Source organism: Accipiter gentilis, chromosome Z (genome assembly GCF_929443795.1).
Source record: "Accipiter gentilis chromosome Z, bAccGen1.1, whole genome shotgun sequence".
Taxonomy (NCBI): domain Eukaryota; kingdom Metazoa; phylum Chordata; class Aves; order Accipitriformes; family Accipitridae; genus Astur; species Astur gentilis.
In genome coordinates this window covers 68,200,089-68,219,479 of record NC_064919.1, presented here as the reverse complement: position 1 = coordinate 68,219,479, position 19,391 = coordinate 68,200,089, and the positions used below count along the sequence as shown (strand labels likewise).

General features: G+C 35.7%; 1 protein-coding gene across 5 annotated transcripts in view; it reads left to right on the top strand.

Moving 5' to 3' along the window:
* Positions 1-19,391, top strand: part of MAP3K1 (mitogen-activated protein kinase kinase kinase 1) — a 63,189-nt gene that overhangs the window by 30,166 nt on the left and 13,632 nt on the right. For all 5 annotated transcript variants that reach the window (XR_007505102.1, XM_049795543.1, XM_049795546.1 and 2 more), the window contains exons 2-10: positions 8,097-8,247; positions 10,703-10,909; positions 12,619-12,819; positions 13,665-13,781; positions 14,340-14,488; positions 16,929-17,050; positions 17,801-17,882; positions 18,014-18,191; positions 18,979-19,269. Coding sequence is in view for 4 of the 5 variants with exons in the window: in XM_049795546.1 (XP_049651503.1) it covers positions 8,097-8,247; positions 10,703-10,909; positions 12,619-12,819; positions 13,665-13,781; positions 14,340-14,488; positions 16,929-17,050; positions 17,801-17,882; positions 18,014-18,191; positions 18,979-19,269 (1,498 nt within the window). In the remaining variant the exon portion in view is untranslated. The remainder of the gene's footprint in view (positions 1-8,096; positions 8,248-10,702; positions 10,910-12,618; positions 12,820-13,664; positions 13,782-14,339; positions 14,489-16,928; positions 17,051-17,800; positions 17,883-18,013; positions 18,192-18,978; positions 19,270-19,391) is intronic.

Sequence of the window (19,391 nt, the reverse complement as noted above, 5' to 3'; positions counted from 1 at the left end):
TAAATTTCTTAAGATGTATGCATTACTATAAATTAAAAACTTCAGTACATTGTTATAATTGAAATATGAATGCAGCAAAGTTTTAAAATAGTCAGGAATACACTGAGGATGGTGAGAAAAAATGGTATATTTTTGGTATAAAATATGGTATATTTAAGGAGTAGTCCATGTACTTGCTCTCCTGTAATTGCCTTCCTTTGTTATCACAGACCTATTTAGTTATTAAGGATTTTTTTTATTGCTTGCTAACTAGATTGATTTTTAACATTTTTTTAAGTTACCTCACTAAACACTCCTTTCCTCATCAGATATGATTCCTTCGCTTATTTTCTCTTTATAGTATGGTTTATAAAGAAACCAAAATAGGAATTACTGAAACTATAACCATTTTTAGCTATATGCTTGCAGAAGTTTTGAATGTCTTTTCCTGTCATTTTTTTTGTCTTGCTAACTTGTTATCTTGCAAAAGTAAACATTTGTAATAGTAGCTGCCATTGTTGAAGTGGGTGTAGTTATTGTATGCTTGGCCTGTGGCTAGACTAGTTGATAGATGTCACCGAACGGTCTCCTTGATGCACAGGGAGACAGTGCTTTCTTCATACAGCACAGAGCACTCTGTATATGTGTGAGGGGGTTACATGTGTAAGAGTTAAGGACCTGAAGAGCCTAAGTCTGGGTCTTCATGGTGAGAGCCAGTTCCCCTGTGACTTTCTGCTGATAGAAAGTATGCCGACCACTATGGATCTACCATAAGTGAGTGAAGGGTTCTAATATGTTGCTATAGGGTTGTATTTCTTCATTTCGCAGTTACTCAAAATAGGCTTACAAGGAATTTTTTACTTTATTTCTGCACCCCAGGAAAGCTTTTTATGCCAGAGCCAAAAATACATATGGAAATGTTTAGTCCTCCTTGACTTTTGGAGCAAAATTCAGCATATGCATAAGTCTTCGCAGGACAAGGATGTTTTGAATGGGTCTCTGAGTGTCAGTGAGCAAGACATATCTCTCTTTAGCAAGGTTTAGTGCTTACTTAGTACAGCTGCTTATTCCTATATCATAAGAAATCATATTAATACTGTTAATTCCTGGTGTAACTTGGATTGTTTTTGCTTCTCTTTTTGTATTTCTTGTCCATATATTTATCGAAGTAGAGCATAAGGTGAAAAAAGTTTAGTACCAAATAACAAAACCAGACACAGACAAGATAGATAAATAAAAAAACCAAATTGGGATGATTAGCATACTAGGGTCCTGCTTCATGACTCCTAAATGCTACTTCAGTACAACTAGTAGATGACAATAATAATTTGTTGTAATTGTCAGCAGTGTATACTAAGAAACAAATATAACCCTGGTGACAAATAATGATTTTTATCATGGAAGCATGGCAGTTGAATCATTCTTCAGAAAGGAAAAAGAACAAGAGCAAACCTGTTAAACATCTTACTGGGTCTCTGGTCTCCTTCTGTAAGGCCAGAGATTGTTGGGTTTTATAACTTTTTAAATCTAAATCATTTAAATACTTACTTGTTTTGAAAAAGAGTAAGTTTGGTTCTCCATTTGTCTTGCATACCATTTACTGCCTAACCAGTTATTAAGACTTAAAAATTTTAGAGTATGTTATGTTTCTTTGCTAGAAATAACATGTTTATAAGCCTTTAATTTTTAATTTGCTTTCTTATGTCATTTATTTTTATGATCATCTTTTGCTGAGAGAACTTTAAAATTCTCTTTCCAGCAGCCATCTTGGAACATTTGGTATCTGCTCATAATTCTGTTTTGAATGCTGTTAGATTAGTCTAAATTTCCTTTCTTGTTTATAATTCCTCCAGAAATGATTTAATTAAGCTGTAGCTTTTGAAACTGTATATAGCTCATTCTCTCCAAGTTACTTGTTTGTATGCTATCTTATTTCCACCATTCTAATTGGAGGTGGAGAATGTAGTATAAATGGTTTTATCTGCTTATCCCTATCACCTTAAACTGATCGAAAGTATAATTTTTTTTGTATAAAATATCTGATGTTCTTCTCCGTTGGGGATAGGAGATTTAAATTGTCTAAGAAACTCCTTATCCTGTGCATTATGTGTGGAGACGTTTTACTCTGCTCTGACAGTCATCCAATATGAAATAAGCAATTTCATCTTTAAAAATAGGACAGACAGTTAACTCAAAACAGTGTGAACATTCTCATATACCAAATATATGGGCATATAAAAATGATCTGGAATGAGAATTTAGGACTTCTATTTTGGGTTTTACTGTACTTTTAATCCATCTTTCTGTTGATGGCTTCAGACTTTTACATCAGCAAGGACCACCTGTTCTGACTTGACGCTTTCTATGTCTTATCCAATTGTATTTCAGCTAATGCTCCTGTTTTGGGGTATGACAGGCTTAAAGAATCTGAATCCCAAGTTCAGTTTGGTGCCTAAGAGATTAAACTGTATACTACAAGTAAAGAATTCGATTCTGTTAAAAGGGGAGTTAGGTGATGTATGACCAGATAAAAACTTGGTCTTCAGCAAGAGATAGAGGGCTCTGGTGGGCTAACCTGGGGAAAAAAAAAAAATCCCTTTCTAACACCTATGCTTGACATCCTATAACCTGGTGCATATGAACTAATCGCATAACAAGCTGTCAGTGAGCACTCATATTCCAGTCTAATGACATTACTGCTGTTCTTGGTGATGGCTCAGTCTGTGGAGTTAGAGCTTTTGTTGTGAATATTGTCCTGTCAGAGTCAAATACTCTCTTTGACAAATGCACCTTTTGATGTATGAGTCTTCAAGAGAGATGCTTGATAAAATTACTTTGCAGGGAGAGAAGATAAGGGGTGTATAAAACTGGGACTAAATAATGATGATTACCAAACTAGTAGAGGTGTAGGCTCAGTAGTTCTTGTTTTAAAGCCAAATAACTGAATGTTTTTTCTTTCATGTTTTCACATTCTGTACAGGTTTGTTTCCCTTCTACAGAAAAATGGTGGAAGAAATATATGTTTTAGCTTCTAAAACTACTTTGATGTAAGGATGCAGTGGCTGTCACCACATGGTGTTTTCCAACAGGGGATCTTGCACTGCAGCCTGGGATCCCCAGGGCAGCAGAGGTTCCACAGGAACCTGCTGGGTGTTATGTTTTTCTGTTATAATTATATCTAGGCACCATTATGCTTTTTCTGTATTTTTATAACATGTAAATTTGTTTATAGTTTATGTTTCAAAATATATGTAGAAGATGAAAGCTTATTTGAGGTAGATAGAATGATGTTTCTAATGCAGAATGCTTGCTAATGATTCATCTAAATGACATAAGAAAGTGGCAGTTTTTTAATGTGAGTGAAAAGCAAACAGTGGATGTAGAGTACCACTCAATAGATACTCCTTGTGAGCTTCAGTGGATGGTGTGTTGGCCAAATGAAGAGAGCCTAGGTTGTTCTGAAGGGAAGACGATGAAGAGCTATTGGAGAAGCTGAGGCAGCTATAAAAAAGAAATACAGTTATTGTTTTGTCTTTTGTGTTTGTCAGGTACTCTAACAGAAGAATAGAACTTAATTTCACGCTTATGTAACATTTGGCTAAAATCCTCATAACTATTTTAGGAAGCCAGATTCATTAGTTTCTACAAAGTAGTGTGTATGATGCTGTCTTTAAGTGGCAGTTCTGCCATTTAGTACCAGGTGGAGAAAGTTCCCTGTTAAGTTTTTCATTGTAACAGAATATGTCATACCTGGTCTTTTGCTTTGTTAAAATGGACACAAATAGTTAGATGATAGATGCCAGCGGTAGTGGATCAGGAGGAGAAGGAATGGGAGACTGGCAGGAGGACAGACCATGATGCCTTGCCCATCTTGATCTGATTTTTTTAACTGATCTTGATATCATTAAAAATGCTTAATGGCAACAGAGAAACTATGAGCCCTACTGGAACTGTTAGTGGCAAGAAGTTATCTAAAACACTAACAGCTGGCCTCAGTTCAGGGAGTGGCTAACTCTTTTGTCCCCACTCCCCACACTGAGCACTGCTCCTAGCATGCCTCCAGGCCAGTTGACTAGCCCAGCGTTCTGAGGACCTGTCGAGGCTTGGGTTGCAGGTAGCTGCGTGCCCATATTCTTAATTCTTGCTTAAGGTCCCCAAAATGAGCTCTGTACATCCTATCTAAGCTCACCCGCAGTATTGACTGTCACCATCTATGGCATTTGCACTGAGCAGATTATGTAATTTCTCCCATATTAGTTCCTTCTCATTCAGTGCTTTTCCGTCAAACCCTGGGGCTCTTCTCCTCAAAACCTGTTGTAAAATGTGTTGATCTGATAAAGCTGCTGTGTGACCACTTTTGTTCATGAATGTTTTCCATGGTCACCCATGGTTTGACCACTGCTGGTATGCAAGTTACCTTTGCTAACTTGCTTCAGACAAATGTTTAAAAAAAAATATCACTCAGCAGCTAATAACTTTTTTCCTCCCTATGATTGGGTATTTGTGGATATAGCAGACAGAGCTTCCCTTGTCTTGGTGAATTGACTCTTTCCTCTTTTGGAACTTGCCTTTTTCCTGTTTTCCTGCTGCTAATAAAATCTCGTCCAGCATGTCTATTGGATAAAGCTGTTGGCTTCTCTGCTATCTTATTTGAGCAAAGACATCTAACTGTTTCTAAACATTGAGAAGCACACGAAAATGAATTGGAGCTGTGATTCAGCTTTCATATACCATTATATGCCCTTTGTAAGAAAAACACTTGCAGAGTTAGTATTAAACTCACTGAGCTATTCAGAATTAAATCTTGCTTGTGTATTTAGCAATAGTTTGCTAAATAACACGTGCATACCTTGTTTTAAAATATTGAATCATTGATCCATAGAGAACAAGTTGTTAATAATCTAACTATTCAATTACTGTTTGCAAGTCTTCAAAATTAAGACACAGAAACAAAGGACGTTTTGCCTTCTTTGTTGCACAAGACGTTGCAGTAGACCGTATCCATGCAGTACATTGATCTGATTGTATTTAGTTTTATGTAGTTCATGAAGCAAATAATCCAGAGTGAATAATGCAGTTATTAATTTGCAGACCACTGAGCTTATGCATTAAAAACAGTAGTCATCACACTGAGCTTGCTTAGTACTTTAGTATTACAATTTAGATCCATTTCTTTGGAATTTCTTGACTAATAATACAGGAGCGATGTCTGTTGGTTTAAAACTCCTAATAAAAAGAATTTAAAAGATCCTTGATGCTGCCTTTTGGCAGGGGGGCAAGGTTTAAAAGTTAAAATTTATCTGGAAAACAAGCCTTGTATCTTTTTTGCTTGATGCATAAAAAGCTGAAACATTTAAGAGCAAAATCCTTTCTTCCTGATGAAACAGAGGGGTGGGCTGGTGAGAAATGTCAGGCTCCCTGGTCCAAGCTAGCATGTTCTCTGAGATTGTTTTTTTGGCCTGCTCCTTAGCTTTGTCACTGCTGTTCAAATAAAGCACCACCTGGCAGTCACTTAAGCATATTGTTACCTTGACTTATGAATAGGTTTTGCTGTATGAAGATCAGAATGCTCTGTACCCTGCAGGATCAAGTCCTGGCTAGAATACGCTCTGGATTTATTGGTTTTGTTTTGTGCTGAGGTACAGTGATGTGGAGATGGGCAACCTAGCCATTGTCATGTAGGACAACTTCAGCTTGCCTGTAATAGGTGAGGGGGCTTGCTTTAGATTAAAAAAAATAAAAATAAAAAAAACCCTGCAGATTCATGGCCACAAAATGAGGATGTCCTGCAGTATGCAGGAGCTTTGTGCAGTCACAGGAAAAAGATTTTTTCCAGAGACCCAATATTTAATAAATATTTTAGCCAAGCTTGAGTTAAAATACAAAGTTTTCTTGAGCACTTCAGAAGCCGTTTGGTAAAAATACACATAATACTTAAATTCTGTGAAAAGTTAACTGTTGTTTACTAGGCAAAAGCTTTCAGACTCAGTTGGTCTTTCCCACCTGCGTGGTGAAAAAGCACAAGAGTTCTTTGTGCAGGCAAGAGTAGATCGGTTTAGCTGTCACATGAGAGGAAGATAGCTGCTTCTGCTTTTTAGAGAACAAGCACAGATTGTAAAGCCTCCACTGTTGTATTACATTGTTCATGAATTCAAGTCCACAGACCTCTAAAAGACTTTTTTTATATCAGTTGGGAAGTTAATCATGGTTATACGAACAAATGAAATACTGTGTCATTCTTTCACTGTTGGGATAGTGTTTTCTGTCTTGTATACAAAGTATTCATACAACTGTGATGGTTCATGCCATGGAATCACTAATATAAAAAAACAGAGTAACTATATTTTTAAGTTGCACCTATATTATTTCAGAGCTGTACTGTTCTTATGCAAAGATTTCTGTCTTTGAATTGATTTTTTTGACTGAGGAGAAAATGTAAAGTTTTTACACAATAGTTTTCTCCCCTATTTTAAACATAGGCACTCCATTTGGACTCTACCTGCTGCTGTAATATCTTTGTGTTTCATGAATTATCACTATTTTTTTTGGTCTCTGTTTCTAGGAAGCAATAGTATGGAATTCAATGCTGGGACAAAAATATTTTTTATGTCACTTCGATTAGTTTTGAAGTTGAGCAAGCATTAATGCTTAACGTCTGAAAAAAACATTTATTCTTAGGTGGATTATGTTTCTATTTATAGAGACTTTTAAGTCTTTAATTGCTAGACTCAGTTCTAAGTGTCTAAAATTGTTATTAACAGTAGGTTTAGATGTTGCTTGAAAAAGATTATTTTGTTTACAGTATCCATCTGCTTATTACATTTCAGCACTGAACAGGAAGAGTTATTTCCTGCCTCAGAATACTTTGTTTCCTTTGTCTTTACAATGAGAGAAAAAAAATAACAGTATTCCTGACCAGTGAAAATGTCTCATTTTTCTGAGCAGGGATTTGTGATAAATGAACTTTAGTGATGAATATAGGAATTGTAATTTTAACATCATCTTATTGCAGTGAATGTTACAGGGACTATGTTGTGGGTCATCGTCCAGTACATAAATGTACTTTTAACTGCATAGCTAAATGTTTTAGAAGCTGAAGACCACATGCATGAAAGCAGCGCTTGTAGCTGAATTATTATATAGTCTTATCTTCCACTTTAAGATGTGATTTTATTTTTTAAATAAAATTTCATTCTGAGAGTTGGCTTGATCAAGCTTGCTTATTTTTAAAGATGGCTAACTTCAAGAAAATGGGTGGGGATCATGTGCTGCTGCTTAAGAATGTGGTTTTGTTGGTGATTTAGCAGATAGCTCAACAGAATCAGGAAATCTTCCAGACTGTTCATATTTGGTTTTCAGTGTCTGACAGTATTTTTTTCTTTGTTGTTGCCAGCAATCACAAGCAACTACTTTGCTGTAGGTCAAAAAAAGTACAAGCCCAGATGAATTACACTTTCATTTTGCAGATACGAACTTGCTGTCAGTTTTGCTATAATTATAGCTAACTTGAAGAGCTTTTGAGTCATCAGTTGCTCAGAAAGCAAGTCTCAAGGCCACTAGCCTCACTTTCATGACTTCTGTGTCTAGTTTAAGCATACTTACTGTGTATTCGTTTACAAGCTCTCTTTTTTGAGGAAGAGCTCATGTATAGTAAGAGGCATTACATACCTAGCTCCTTGCTTATGCATAGTATGAAAATGGAAAATTTTCACCATTAATTTATATTCATTTTGTAAATTGTTTTAAAATAGAGATTGTAAGCTTTGAATTGCCAAGGAATTCATGAACCATCACAATACTTGTGAAACCTTTGGTGAATGACATGACATATAGGCTAATTTTTGTATTGGTTTAATATTTGCCAAGACCTTCCTTTTTACTGGGTGTCCAATGTTACAAGCAGTGTACACACATTAAACAGGTGTGCTGCAAACAGCAGGCTAGTGAATTAGTCGTAACTCTTAAAAGGCTTGCTGCAGTCAGTTGGAAGTAATGTTTTAGCAGCTGTGTTGTAAGGAGAGGGACACTAGGATGGCACAGAGTTTTAGAATGGTGTGGTATTATACTTTAACTAAAATTAATTGTGTTTATGACTATTTTTTTTTTCTTTGCTGTAGTCGTGACATGGAGAATAAAGAAACCCTCAGGGGGTTGCAGAAGATGGATGACCGCCCAGAAGAGCGCATGATCAGGGAGAAACTCAAGGCAACTTGTATGCCAGCCTGGAAGCATGAATGGCTGGAAAGAAGAAGCAGGAGAGGCCCTGTGGTAAGTGGCACTGATGGAAGGGCAGTATCTGCAACAGCTATTACAGATAAAAATCCCTTAAATTTCTTTCTATTAGAAACCTCTTTTTCTTAACAATCTACATACTATTAATTATGGTCCTCCTGTTCATTTTTTGTGAGCTGTTTAACAGCAAACTGTGGTTGACTTTCTGAAATATACACATTTATTAAGCTTTATTTTTAAGAAAAAGGCATATAGCTGCGCGGCTGATTTGTGTAGTATAAAATAACACTGTGACAACACTGCCCTCTAATGCCAACAACAAAAGTAGCTCCAGTTCATTAGTTTAGAACTTGAGTGCAAAACTGCACTATAGTGCTTTGTACTCCCTTGTTTCTTAGGGGTTTCATGACTTCGCTTTTCCATAGTTTGAAAATGTTAAGTTTTCTAGGTATTGTAATGGAAGTGCATGGAATTTTTGCTAGATGAAAAAACAAACTGCAGTCTTACTAGAAGCAGGAAAAAGACCAAAGCTGAGTAGTAACTCCTTCATACAGGTCTCAACTCTACTAAACTTTGGATGCCAGAGTATTCTATAACCTTTTCGGTAACACTTTTGTATAAATGGTTCAGAAGTGGTTTTAAGAAATTGTGGGTGGATCAAACATGAAACTTACTAAGCATAATTAGAGTTCTATTCAGTATAATACTGGTTAATTAATAGCCATTAGTAACCTGTACGTGTAGTTGCATTGCCTAATGTGACTCCCATGTACCACTTGATAGGAATGCTTATTTAAAGCTGAGATCCTCTGATGGAGTAAACAAGTGTTTGTGGACAGCTTTCTAGACCAGAAATAAGAGGGTTCTGTTGGCAACTTTCTCTCATGACAAAAAACATTGAAAATACTTACAAGTGCACAGAAAAGCAATACTTCAAAGGATCAAATAACCCCAAACAGTTCTTAATCTAAAAATTTTTAAATGCATCTTGGTTACTGCGTAGCTTGAAATTGTTTCCCTGCGTAGCCCACTTTTGAGGTTTCTGGGTTTAATACACCTTCTGTTGCTCCAGATTCTCCCATTTTACATTTTAAATGTTTTCAAGTACTAGCAGCTGGTAACGGCAACTTGTCCATAGGCCTGTGAATTTGCATTATGACTGTCCAGGAAAGAAAAAGCATTACAGTAATCAGCAGGAGAGAAAAAAAAGGCTGCACTGCTTTTTATAATTCTTCATTATCCTGTTCACTTTCATAATCAGATAGCAGTATATTTTAAAAAAATAGCAGCAAAGTTTACTGTAAAGTTCAGGTTTGCAATCCATTAAATATGTTGACTTCTTAAAGTAAAATGAGCAGTAATGTAAATGCAGATTTTTCTTCTGTTAGGCAGTGCCTAAGTGGAATAGCTTCAGTTGGATGAGGTAAATGTTTCAGTTTAAAATAGCATTTGACTTTGTGGATGCAGCCCAAATCATCAGGTAGAAGGACACGAGTCTGGATGTCTCTTACTCCCCTGAGCAGGAAAACCCCTTCCATTTTTTGCCTAAATCAAAGAGACCTCTGGAACTTTATAGGAGAGGTCTGTTCTGTTAATCTGAAGTGTTATTTGGAGCTTCTTCCAGCTTTGAGTCAAGCCCCTAAGACATGCAGAAATGTAGAAATAAAACTGAATCTGCTGTGACTGCTTTTAATTCAATTCCCAGGGGCCTTACTATTCTTATGCATTATGTGGGTCTGAGTGGCAGGCAGCTGAAAGTTGTCTTGAAATATTCTGTACCTCAGGGTCAAAATTCAGTGTTCATGCAACAAAGCACTGTATTAGAAGTGTGTGTACTCACTCTGCTTGAGCACATATGTATATTCCTGTAGCGCAGCACTGTACGCAGTGATTAGCTCAGATACCAGATGTAGTGTAGCTGTTCCACTTGTATGGCAGGAAGAAAACCCACATGTGGTTCTTACGGGGTGCAGCACACCTTAATTTTGCTGCATTGCTTCCAGGTTTAACGTAATTTTTACTTTGCAGCAAGTGTTGTGCTGTAGAAATAGCAACCCTAGTATTTCTCAAGTGATACTTAGTGTATATAACAGATGGATCCAGCATTATAGGTCTTAATAATCAGACAATGTCTGTTAGAAAAAAAAAAAAAAAATTTTGGCTGCTACTATCCAAATGGGGGAACTGCTATCCTTTGAGATCATGAATGACAACTATAGAAGTACTTTGAGAATCAAATCAGTTGCTGCCACAACTAACATAAGCAGGACAAATGGGCAGGAAAAAGGGTTCTTGCTTTTGTGTTGCGTATAGATTAATGAAATAAGCCCTATTAGATATTAGTATTAGAACCTAGGGAACATGCAAACATCAGATGTCTGGATAATGGCTTAATTATATAATGCTAGCAAAACAAGTTTTGATGAATTTGTTTTGCTTTAGTGTAAAATGATCAATTCGTAATTCTAACACATGGTTTAATTCTTGCAAGGTGGTGAAACCTATCCCTGGGAAAGGAGATGGATTGGAAATGAACAAACTCTCTCTAGAACCTCAAGCTGAAGGACAAAGCACTGCTTCTTCACCTACACAGAAAGGAAGACGTAGTCCTTCTCCTAGTAGCTCCTCTTCATCATCTTCTAGGACGGTTAAATCTGAATCACCAGGTGTTAGAAGAAAAAGGGTATCTCCAGTGCCTGTAAGTTACAAGCTGTGATGTAATTTTTGACTACACTCTGCAATCTTTTGCTTATAGAGGCAATTAATCCTCCCTGTGCAGGGCAAGATGCTGATACAAAGGGCTTGTGACAGGGTATCACTTGTGAGATATGCTCTGCATATCTCATGTTACGATTCTCATGTGTGGGCTTTTATTCTCTACTCTTTGGTGTGTGTTTTCTTTTCAATTCAGTCCTGCTTTCAATTTTTATTTCTGGGAAATAAATGAAGAAATACAGATATTCAGTCGTGAAGACATGTATGTTCCCTTAGCTTGATTTGCACAAAGAGGTGCTAGTAGTTTGGTGGTTTTCCTGTAGTTTTGCATGTCGCCTCTCCAGGCAGATATATTCCATTGGGGATATGATTGTTGACGGGATTATGATTCCTGTAGAAAATTGTTACTGGTATGCTATTTGTGATCTTCTATTCCAGAACTGATCTTTATGTACAGATAAGGGAAGATTTAGGTATGTACCTTGTTAGAAGACTAAAATCTCTATCATTACATTTGAGAAGATCTGGAATAGAATAATGTTTTGAGCAATAGCATCTAACAGGTTTGCTTCTTTACAAAAATGTTCATCCACAGTTAAGCTTCAGTTGACTTGTCTACAACTTCACAGTGCAATTAGAGTAAGAATAGGATCTAATTGATTTTATTGTCCCATTGCTCTAAACAAGGTTTCCAAAATCAATTAAAATATGTACTACCATTCCTCTGAACTAGGCACGAATATCATATGTTACAGCACTGCAGCACATCTCCTATCCTCTTGACAAAAGCAATTGAAAGGTTAAAAAAAACAAATCACACACACAAAACAATGCAAACCAAATCCACAACAACCCACCAAACTATCTAATTTATCCTTTGATCCATTTTTACTTGATTGTTTTTCTTTGTTTTACATTAAACTTTCACATCAAAAACCTTAGAAGTTCAAGCTACCTTTTACTTATTGATGGACAGGTAGTCAATTATAACCTGCATCATAACATAAAATTTGAAGTGGATATAAGTCAAAGCAGAAAATTTGAAATTGGACAGAGCCATTAATGCATCTCAATGTTAGAAATGTGGAGAATTTAAATGAAGACAATTTTAATAAAAGGTTTGGGCCACTGAATTTTTTATCATGGGGAAACAAAATAACACAGAACCATCCTGAACTGGAAGTTGCTTTAATTGTGCAAAGGAAAGGAAGCTGTATCCTTTTTCCTTTTCTTTGGAGTTTCTTAAACTTTTGTTCATCTTTGACCATATATTCCCTTTTGTAAACTCTAGTCATAGGATTTCTTAATTTATGAAATATATTAGCACTATGACCTTATATAATAATTTCCTGTATTGAGTCACAACTCTATGATTATCTTCCAGTTGAATTATACTTGCTAATTCAGTAGTAATATGGTAAGGCACCCAATGAAGACTTGAAAATAGAAGGAATTTAAAAGACTCCTTTTCTGTCATAATGTCAGACAAAATTTCAGTTTTTCTTCTGCCCTCGAGTTCTGGACGTGGAAGAAAAGTAACTCTTTTAAAGGCTTATAGTCTAAGCAGGTTGCAGTAGTTTCAGGCTTTGGGGACTCTCTTATTCTATGTCATTTGGAGGGGGAAAAAAACCCCCAACACCTAATTAAACTTACTGTTGTCTGGAAATCCTTATGATGGAACCGCTTATGTAGTTTCAGAGTGGACGAATAACACCACCTCGACGAGCCCCATCTCCAGATGGCTTCTCTCCATACAGCCCTGAGGAAACAAATCGTCGCGTCAACAAAGTTATGCGAGCCCGACTGTACTTGCTGCAGCAGATAGGACCCAACTCTTTCTTAATTGGAGGAGACAGCCCTGATAATAAATATAGAGTGTTTATTGGGCCTCAGGTAGAGAACATATTTGTGTTGTCTGTAGCTTTTAATAATTTATAGTTAATCTTGGAAAACTGTTCAAAACCAAATTAGATGAAGTTAACTGCCAACCCATGATAATGGTTCTATTAAGTAATGTTTAATAGTTTTAATCTGTGCTCATGTAATGATCAGCTTGTATTTTGTCAAATATGTATAAAGTGTGCTAGTTTTCTCTAAAGTTTCTCTTTAAAAAAGAAAAAAGACTCTAGTTTGGAAGTAATTACTGTTGTCCTGTCTATTTCTCATTCCTACAAGTGGCTCTGAATTACATATCTTAAGTATTTTTGGCTAAAATTTGGCCACATCATTTTCCTAGTTTCTCACTCTGAAACGCTTTATTTCCTCTCTCTATATAAATGACAAGCACATGACATAATTCCTTTAGTGGTGTGATAATTTCATTAATACCCATAGTGAGGTCCTTTTCATAGACTTTCGTCGTACTAATGTGATGCTGCATTGGGGAACATTTAGGTTTTTGAGTAAACAGAAGCATCTCATTCAAGCTTGATTGCTGTCATGTTATTAGATATACGATGATTATATGCATAAATTCCTTCTAGGATGAAGCATAGCAGTAACTTCAGTTGATTTTAAAAAAAAATTAAAAATGGGAAAAAAAAGTCAACTGAAAACTGATGTAATAATTATTTGCTTTTCCATATATATTCCTGAATAATATTTGGGGAATTCACATTTTCTGTTAGGCCATGTAAGAAGATAAGATGATATTTATGCCTATGATGTAGTTAAATGCGGAAAAATTATCTATGTAATTATCAATTCAGTAAAGCCTTAGCATATACTTTTCTTTGCAGACTTGTAGCTGTGGCCGTGGGACATTTTGCATTCATCTGCTGTTTGTTATGCTGCGGGTGTTCCAACTTGAACCCTCGGACCCAATGCTCTGGAGAAAAACATTGAAAAACTTTGAGGTAATTGATTTGTAATAGATCTAATGGCAGATCTAAAATACACTCCAGGTAAAAGTCTTCAGGACTTTATCTTAAAAATGCTGAAAACTGTTTCAAAGCAACAAGAATGTATGTTTTTAATTATATCTTTAATTCAGTCTCAAGACTGAAATTTTTTTCATTTATTCATTTGCATAGCTGCAAATAAAAGACGTAACTAAAAGAATAGTAGAGAGCGGTAGTTTACTGAGTGATTCAAATCTTGGATTTTCTACTCAAATTTGTCTGTCTCACCGATTACCTGTAAGGTAAACAGAACAAGGGTTCAGAAATAATTGTGTGTATACTTAAAGCTGGTTTTTATTTTTAATAAGCCAATAAGTTTTTGTTGTAAAGTGTTTCATGTGATCTCTTTATTAGTAAGACCTCTAAAATTCCTGCTGCTGCTGCTACTGCTAATGCATTACTGTGAAGGTGAACAGATCTTTTTTTAGCAGTGGTTAAGCTTCAGTAATACTACTTTTAATACAAGCTATTCTTAGCATAAATACGTCTGTTGCTATCTTTCTCTGATGTTAGGTTGAGAGTTTGTTCCAGAAATATCACAGTAGGCGTAGCTCGAGGATCAAAGCTCCATCTCGTAACACCATCCAGAAGTTTGTCTCACGCATGTCAAATTCTCATACATTGTCATCATCTAGTACTTCTACATCTAGTTCAGAAAACAGGTTAGTATTTTTCTAAAGGAATTAAAAGCTTTATTCTGTAGTTTTCTTCTAAATTTGGAGATTTAGAATCACCTACATTCTTTTTGTTCAAAGCTGCTTTCATTTCAAGCCTCTTTAAGTCTCTATTTGCAAACGATCAAGTCAAGCATACATTAGTCACCAAGTGGGTATATTTGCTTTGTAACTTCTGTTTGAAAAATGTTAAGTGGAGTTGTGAAAAGAATTTTTTTGAGTCTTTATGAATTTGGGAAACAAACTTGTGAAATGTAAGTGCACGACTGAAGCATATATTAACTTTGGAAACCTATTTCTGTGCATTTGTTCAAATACAGCACTTATGCAAATGTTGACAAATGAAGAAACATGATTTTTGTTTTTCTCTTGTCCTACTTTGTCATCGTCCCAAGCATTTCTCCAATACACTGAAAAATTTTGGGGTGAATGCACTTTGGGTAAACTTATATGAAAATACATATATACAAACATAAGTAAGCGTATATTTAAAAAAACACTTCATGTAAAATGGGTGATTAAATTATTTTAAGGGAGCTATTAAACTATTATGATTTTCACAGTTTATACAATATTAAACAATGCCTTATTTACCAATTTTAAGTGATGTTTGATTCTTTGATTCCCACCCCTCCGACTTCTGCTATTTGAGTGATTTTGCATGTTCTTTTCCTTGATTTTGAAAATATATTATTTTTTTTAAACAAGTGATTTGTGCATGCATGCATTAGTGAGTGAACTAGACATCCCCTATAGAGGTCAAACCACAGAAGGCAACTAAACTGAAGCTTTCTTTTGTGTAAAGTGAAACCTAACCTAAGGACTACCTTGATATATTACTTTGTGATAATAAGCATATAGTCAGATGAATGTATTCAGACAGGTTTATAATTCTGATGTACATTTTGTGACCTTAATTTCCCATCAACTTTTACTTCTTTTTTCAAATTGCCAAATTGTGTCACTGTAAATAAATTGCATAAACAAAGCAGTTCAGTAGTTCTAGAGTAGATTATGTGTTTATCTGGCAAGTCAGGCCCTTTAATATAGATAACTTGTGCAGGAAATTTTATTTTTTTTTTTCATAGAATTGGCTTCACTGGATTGTGAACTTCGCTGCATTAGTTCTCATTTTTTACAGGATGAAAGATTTTTCAGTTGCTTGCCAGTACACCTGATGATTAGTTCCTAGCATTACTGGTTCAATGAGATAAATTGCTGTTTTGTGCAAGTCTAATCTTGCATGATATAAGCGTTGGAGAACACTGAGCATCAGATTCATTTGAGATAAAAGTTTACTCAGTGCTGATAATTACTGTGACTTGCAATTATTTTAGGTTTACTAAAATTCTTCAAAAACAATTTTTAAATTAATACTTGTGTTTCTATACGTGCTGTGGAAATGAATTTTTCATTGTAAGCTTATTTTTCTGGATTTTTCAAGGAAAAAAAATATGTCAACCATTTGCAAGGAAACAGAAGTGAATATATGTGTATAGACATAGTGTACATACAAATTAATATTATTCTAAAAATATATTGTTGGTGAACAAATGCAGGGTTCCTGCAAACTTTGACACACATTGACTATAACTTAAATTTTTGTTACGAATAGTTAGAGTTTTGCACATTTAAACAGTATTACAGAATACTAAAATCTGTGTTTTTCACTACGTGTTACTTAAGTTCAGAATAATTTTTCTGGCTAAACCTCTAGTTATATCCAATTGAAAATTAAGGTGGGGGTAAATAAAATGGAAGCAACATGTAAAACAGGGAAAAAGTTTTTTTAAAAATCTACATGTGACATGTAGGTATGTTAGTGTTCATGTGAATCTATAGCATCTGTTTCTATTAGTGGCAGAAAATTATTGGGTGGCTGTTATCTTCTGTTAATTTTTTGAGTTTTACATATGTTCATCAAATAGTATTTACAGTTTCTTGTAATGGGCTAAAGACTATCTTGTGACTCAATGCTCTGAAAGGAGTGTAATGGATAAAAATGTAGGTAGCTTTCAAAATGTAAAGATTTCTTAGTTCTTCAAAAACAAATGATAAGTAAAAAAGTGAAGGTTGGTTTGTTTAAAGAAGCCTGAGGTGGGGGGGTGGGGGGGGTGGGGGCGGGATATGTAAGTGCCTGAAAGGCTGGGCCTTTCAATCTCTAATTGGTATCTGACCTAGTTTGAAAAAGATGTCATGTGTTTTGTGACTTTCCCTTTCTTTTCAACAAAGTGTTTTCTGTACTCAGTGCTTCTAAAAATTTGGTTGCTTACTTATTCAGACCAAGGTTTAGGAGAATGATTCATGAATAGCCTATGCTTCTTCAGAAGTGACTGTTCCAAACTGGAAGTTAATCTTTTTTCACTGTTAAAGCCTGTTCTGAATTCTGATATGCCACTTTTACAATCACAAATGTCTATTTTTATAGTATGAAGGATGAAGAAGAACAGATGTGCCCCATTTGTTTGTTAGGCATGCTGGATGAAGAGAGCCTAACAGTGTGTGAAGATGGCTGCAGGAACAAATTACACCACCACTGCATGTCAATATGTATGCTGTTATCTTTGTCTTGTTCAAGTTCTGGTGCCTCTAAATATGCAAAAGTATTATAACTTAGTGTGTTTTTGTTGGGGTTTTTTTGTTTGTTTTAAAAGGAAAAAAACCAGAAACCTGCTCTTAAGTGATGACTCATAGCTCTTTGTGAGAGTTTGGTATCATTCAGGTACTATTGGTATGCCTTATTTTATCAGTTATTCACAAGTCAAGTTTGCAATGTGATGCTTTGAGAAAAAAGTTAACTGCAGGGCTAGAGGTTTGAGCCTCTTACCTGAGTGAAAAGATTATGTCCAATTCAAGCAAGGTTAGGAACAGACTTTTAGCCCCCTGTAACTTGTGCGTGGAAGTCATCTGGTATCAGCTAGAGTTACATAGTGAATTATGGAGTATGCTTACATAGCACATTAAATAAAGTATGTAAATTATTACAATTTGCTTTAACAAATAAAATTCCATCTCCCATATTTTAATGCTTTTGAAAAAGTATTGCCTATGTCTGAAGTACAAAAGGAACTGCAGTTCAGTTCGTAACTTTTAATATTAGTTGTAGTGCTACACTGAAGCACTTCTGCATGCAAAAAATGTTTAAATGCCCATATTTATCAGGCTGCTGCAAATGGCTCAGTTCAGAAGCGTTTGTCCTGAAACTAACATTCTTCAGTAAGACTTAGAAATAGTAATGCCATCTTCTGGTTTTATACACTGTAAAACTGAAGTATGTATTATCCTGTTCCTGTGTTCCAGGGGCAGAAGAATGCAGAAGAAACAGAGAGCCACTTATCTGTCCTCTTTGTAGATCTAAATGGAGATCTCATGATTTCTATAGGTAAGGATTCAGTCTGTGTATAAGAAACTGTCTGTTTCTGGATCCTTAGTTGATGTTCCTAAATATGCTGAAGTATTTACCTTAGGAAATGTTTCATTTGTTAATCCATGTTGTTTGTTTGTAATCTGCAGTCATGAATTGCCAAGCCCTGTAGATTCTTCTGTTCTGCGTGTGGTTCAGCAACAAACTCAGCAGCAATCTACAGCTGGATCACAGAGAAGAACCCAAGATAGCAATTTTAACCTTACTCATTATGGGGTCCAACAGATCCCTTCTGCCTATAAAGATTTAGCTGAGCCATGGATTCAGGTAATTTTACTTTGTAAAAGAAGCTTCAAGGGTAAAAACTGATTTTGAACTGTTCTTCTAGATTTGTTAAGTTAACAGTTCAAAAATCTATTCTGAATCCTATCAGCTTTTTGATTAATTCTAATTGGAAAGAATTATGTTTAACTTGCATCTGAAGAGAAGGTTTTCCAGTCCCATTTTAACCGGGGTTCCAGTTTTGGACTTCACCTCAGGCCTTGTGTTAAAGGTCCATGTAATAAAATGTAGTATTCTTAACTCTAGTTTTGGTTGTGCAAGTATCACATAAATACAGTTGGCACTTATTGTTACCTGAGCTGTGTTGCAGGAGCCAAATGACCTAAATAACCTGTAGTGTCTAGAGGTGGGTTCAGTGGAGCAGGCGTCACGTAGTTAAAAGTGGGAGAACTTATAGTGCCTGTATTTCTGCTGTAATTTTTTGTCTGGTATAGCTGGACCTTGGTTTCAAGGTTGCTTATATCAATGTCTAGAAATAAACTCCATACTGAATAATTAACATTCAAAGTGAATGAAACCATCCACACAGTCATCCTCCCACTTCTCCTAACACGGTTTTTGGAGACCCAATGACTTATCGTTTATGATGTTTCATTTCTATCACAGAATCTTTTTTAAGACACTGTACCTTCTGACACATTTTTGCTGTCAGACTTCTTAAGGTGATTTTTCACCAGAAACATTTCTTTGCTCTTTTTGATTTTTCTTCTTGGGTACTTAAGTTGCAGTATTATTCAGTTTAACTTCTGTAACATTGCTTTTTCCTTGGTAGGTATTTGGAATGGAGTTAGTTGGCTGCTTGTTTTCTCGGAACTGGAATATACGAGAGATGGCACTTAGACGTCTTTCCCATGATGTTAGTGGTGCTCTATTACTAGCTAATGGTGAAAGCACTGGAAATTCTGGAAGTAGCAATGGAAACAACACAAGTGCTGGAGCTCTGGGAGCAGCTAGTGGGTCATCTCAGACCAGTATCTCAGGAGACGTGGTGGTGGAATCCTGCTGCAGTGTGCTGTCCATGGTCTGTGCCGACCCTGTCTACAAAGTGTATGTTGCTGCTTTAGTAAGTAGTTGTTTACTCATTGTATTCTAGTAATTTCATAGTTACTTCATTTTTGAAGGGGAGGGAAAGGGAGGAGATATGTGAAGTCAGGAATCCTAGTAATTGTTGTTGAGCACCACTGA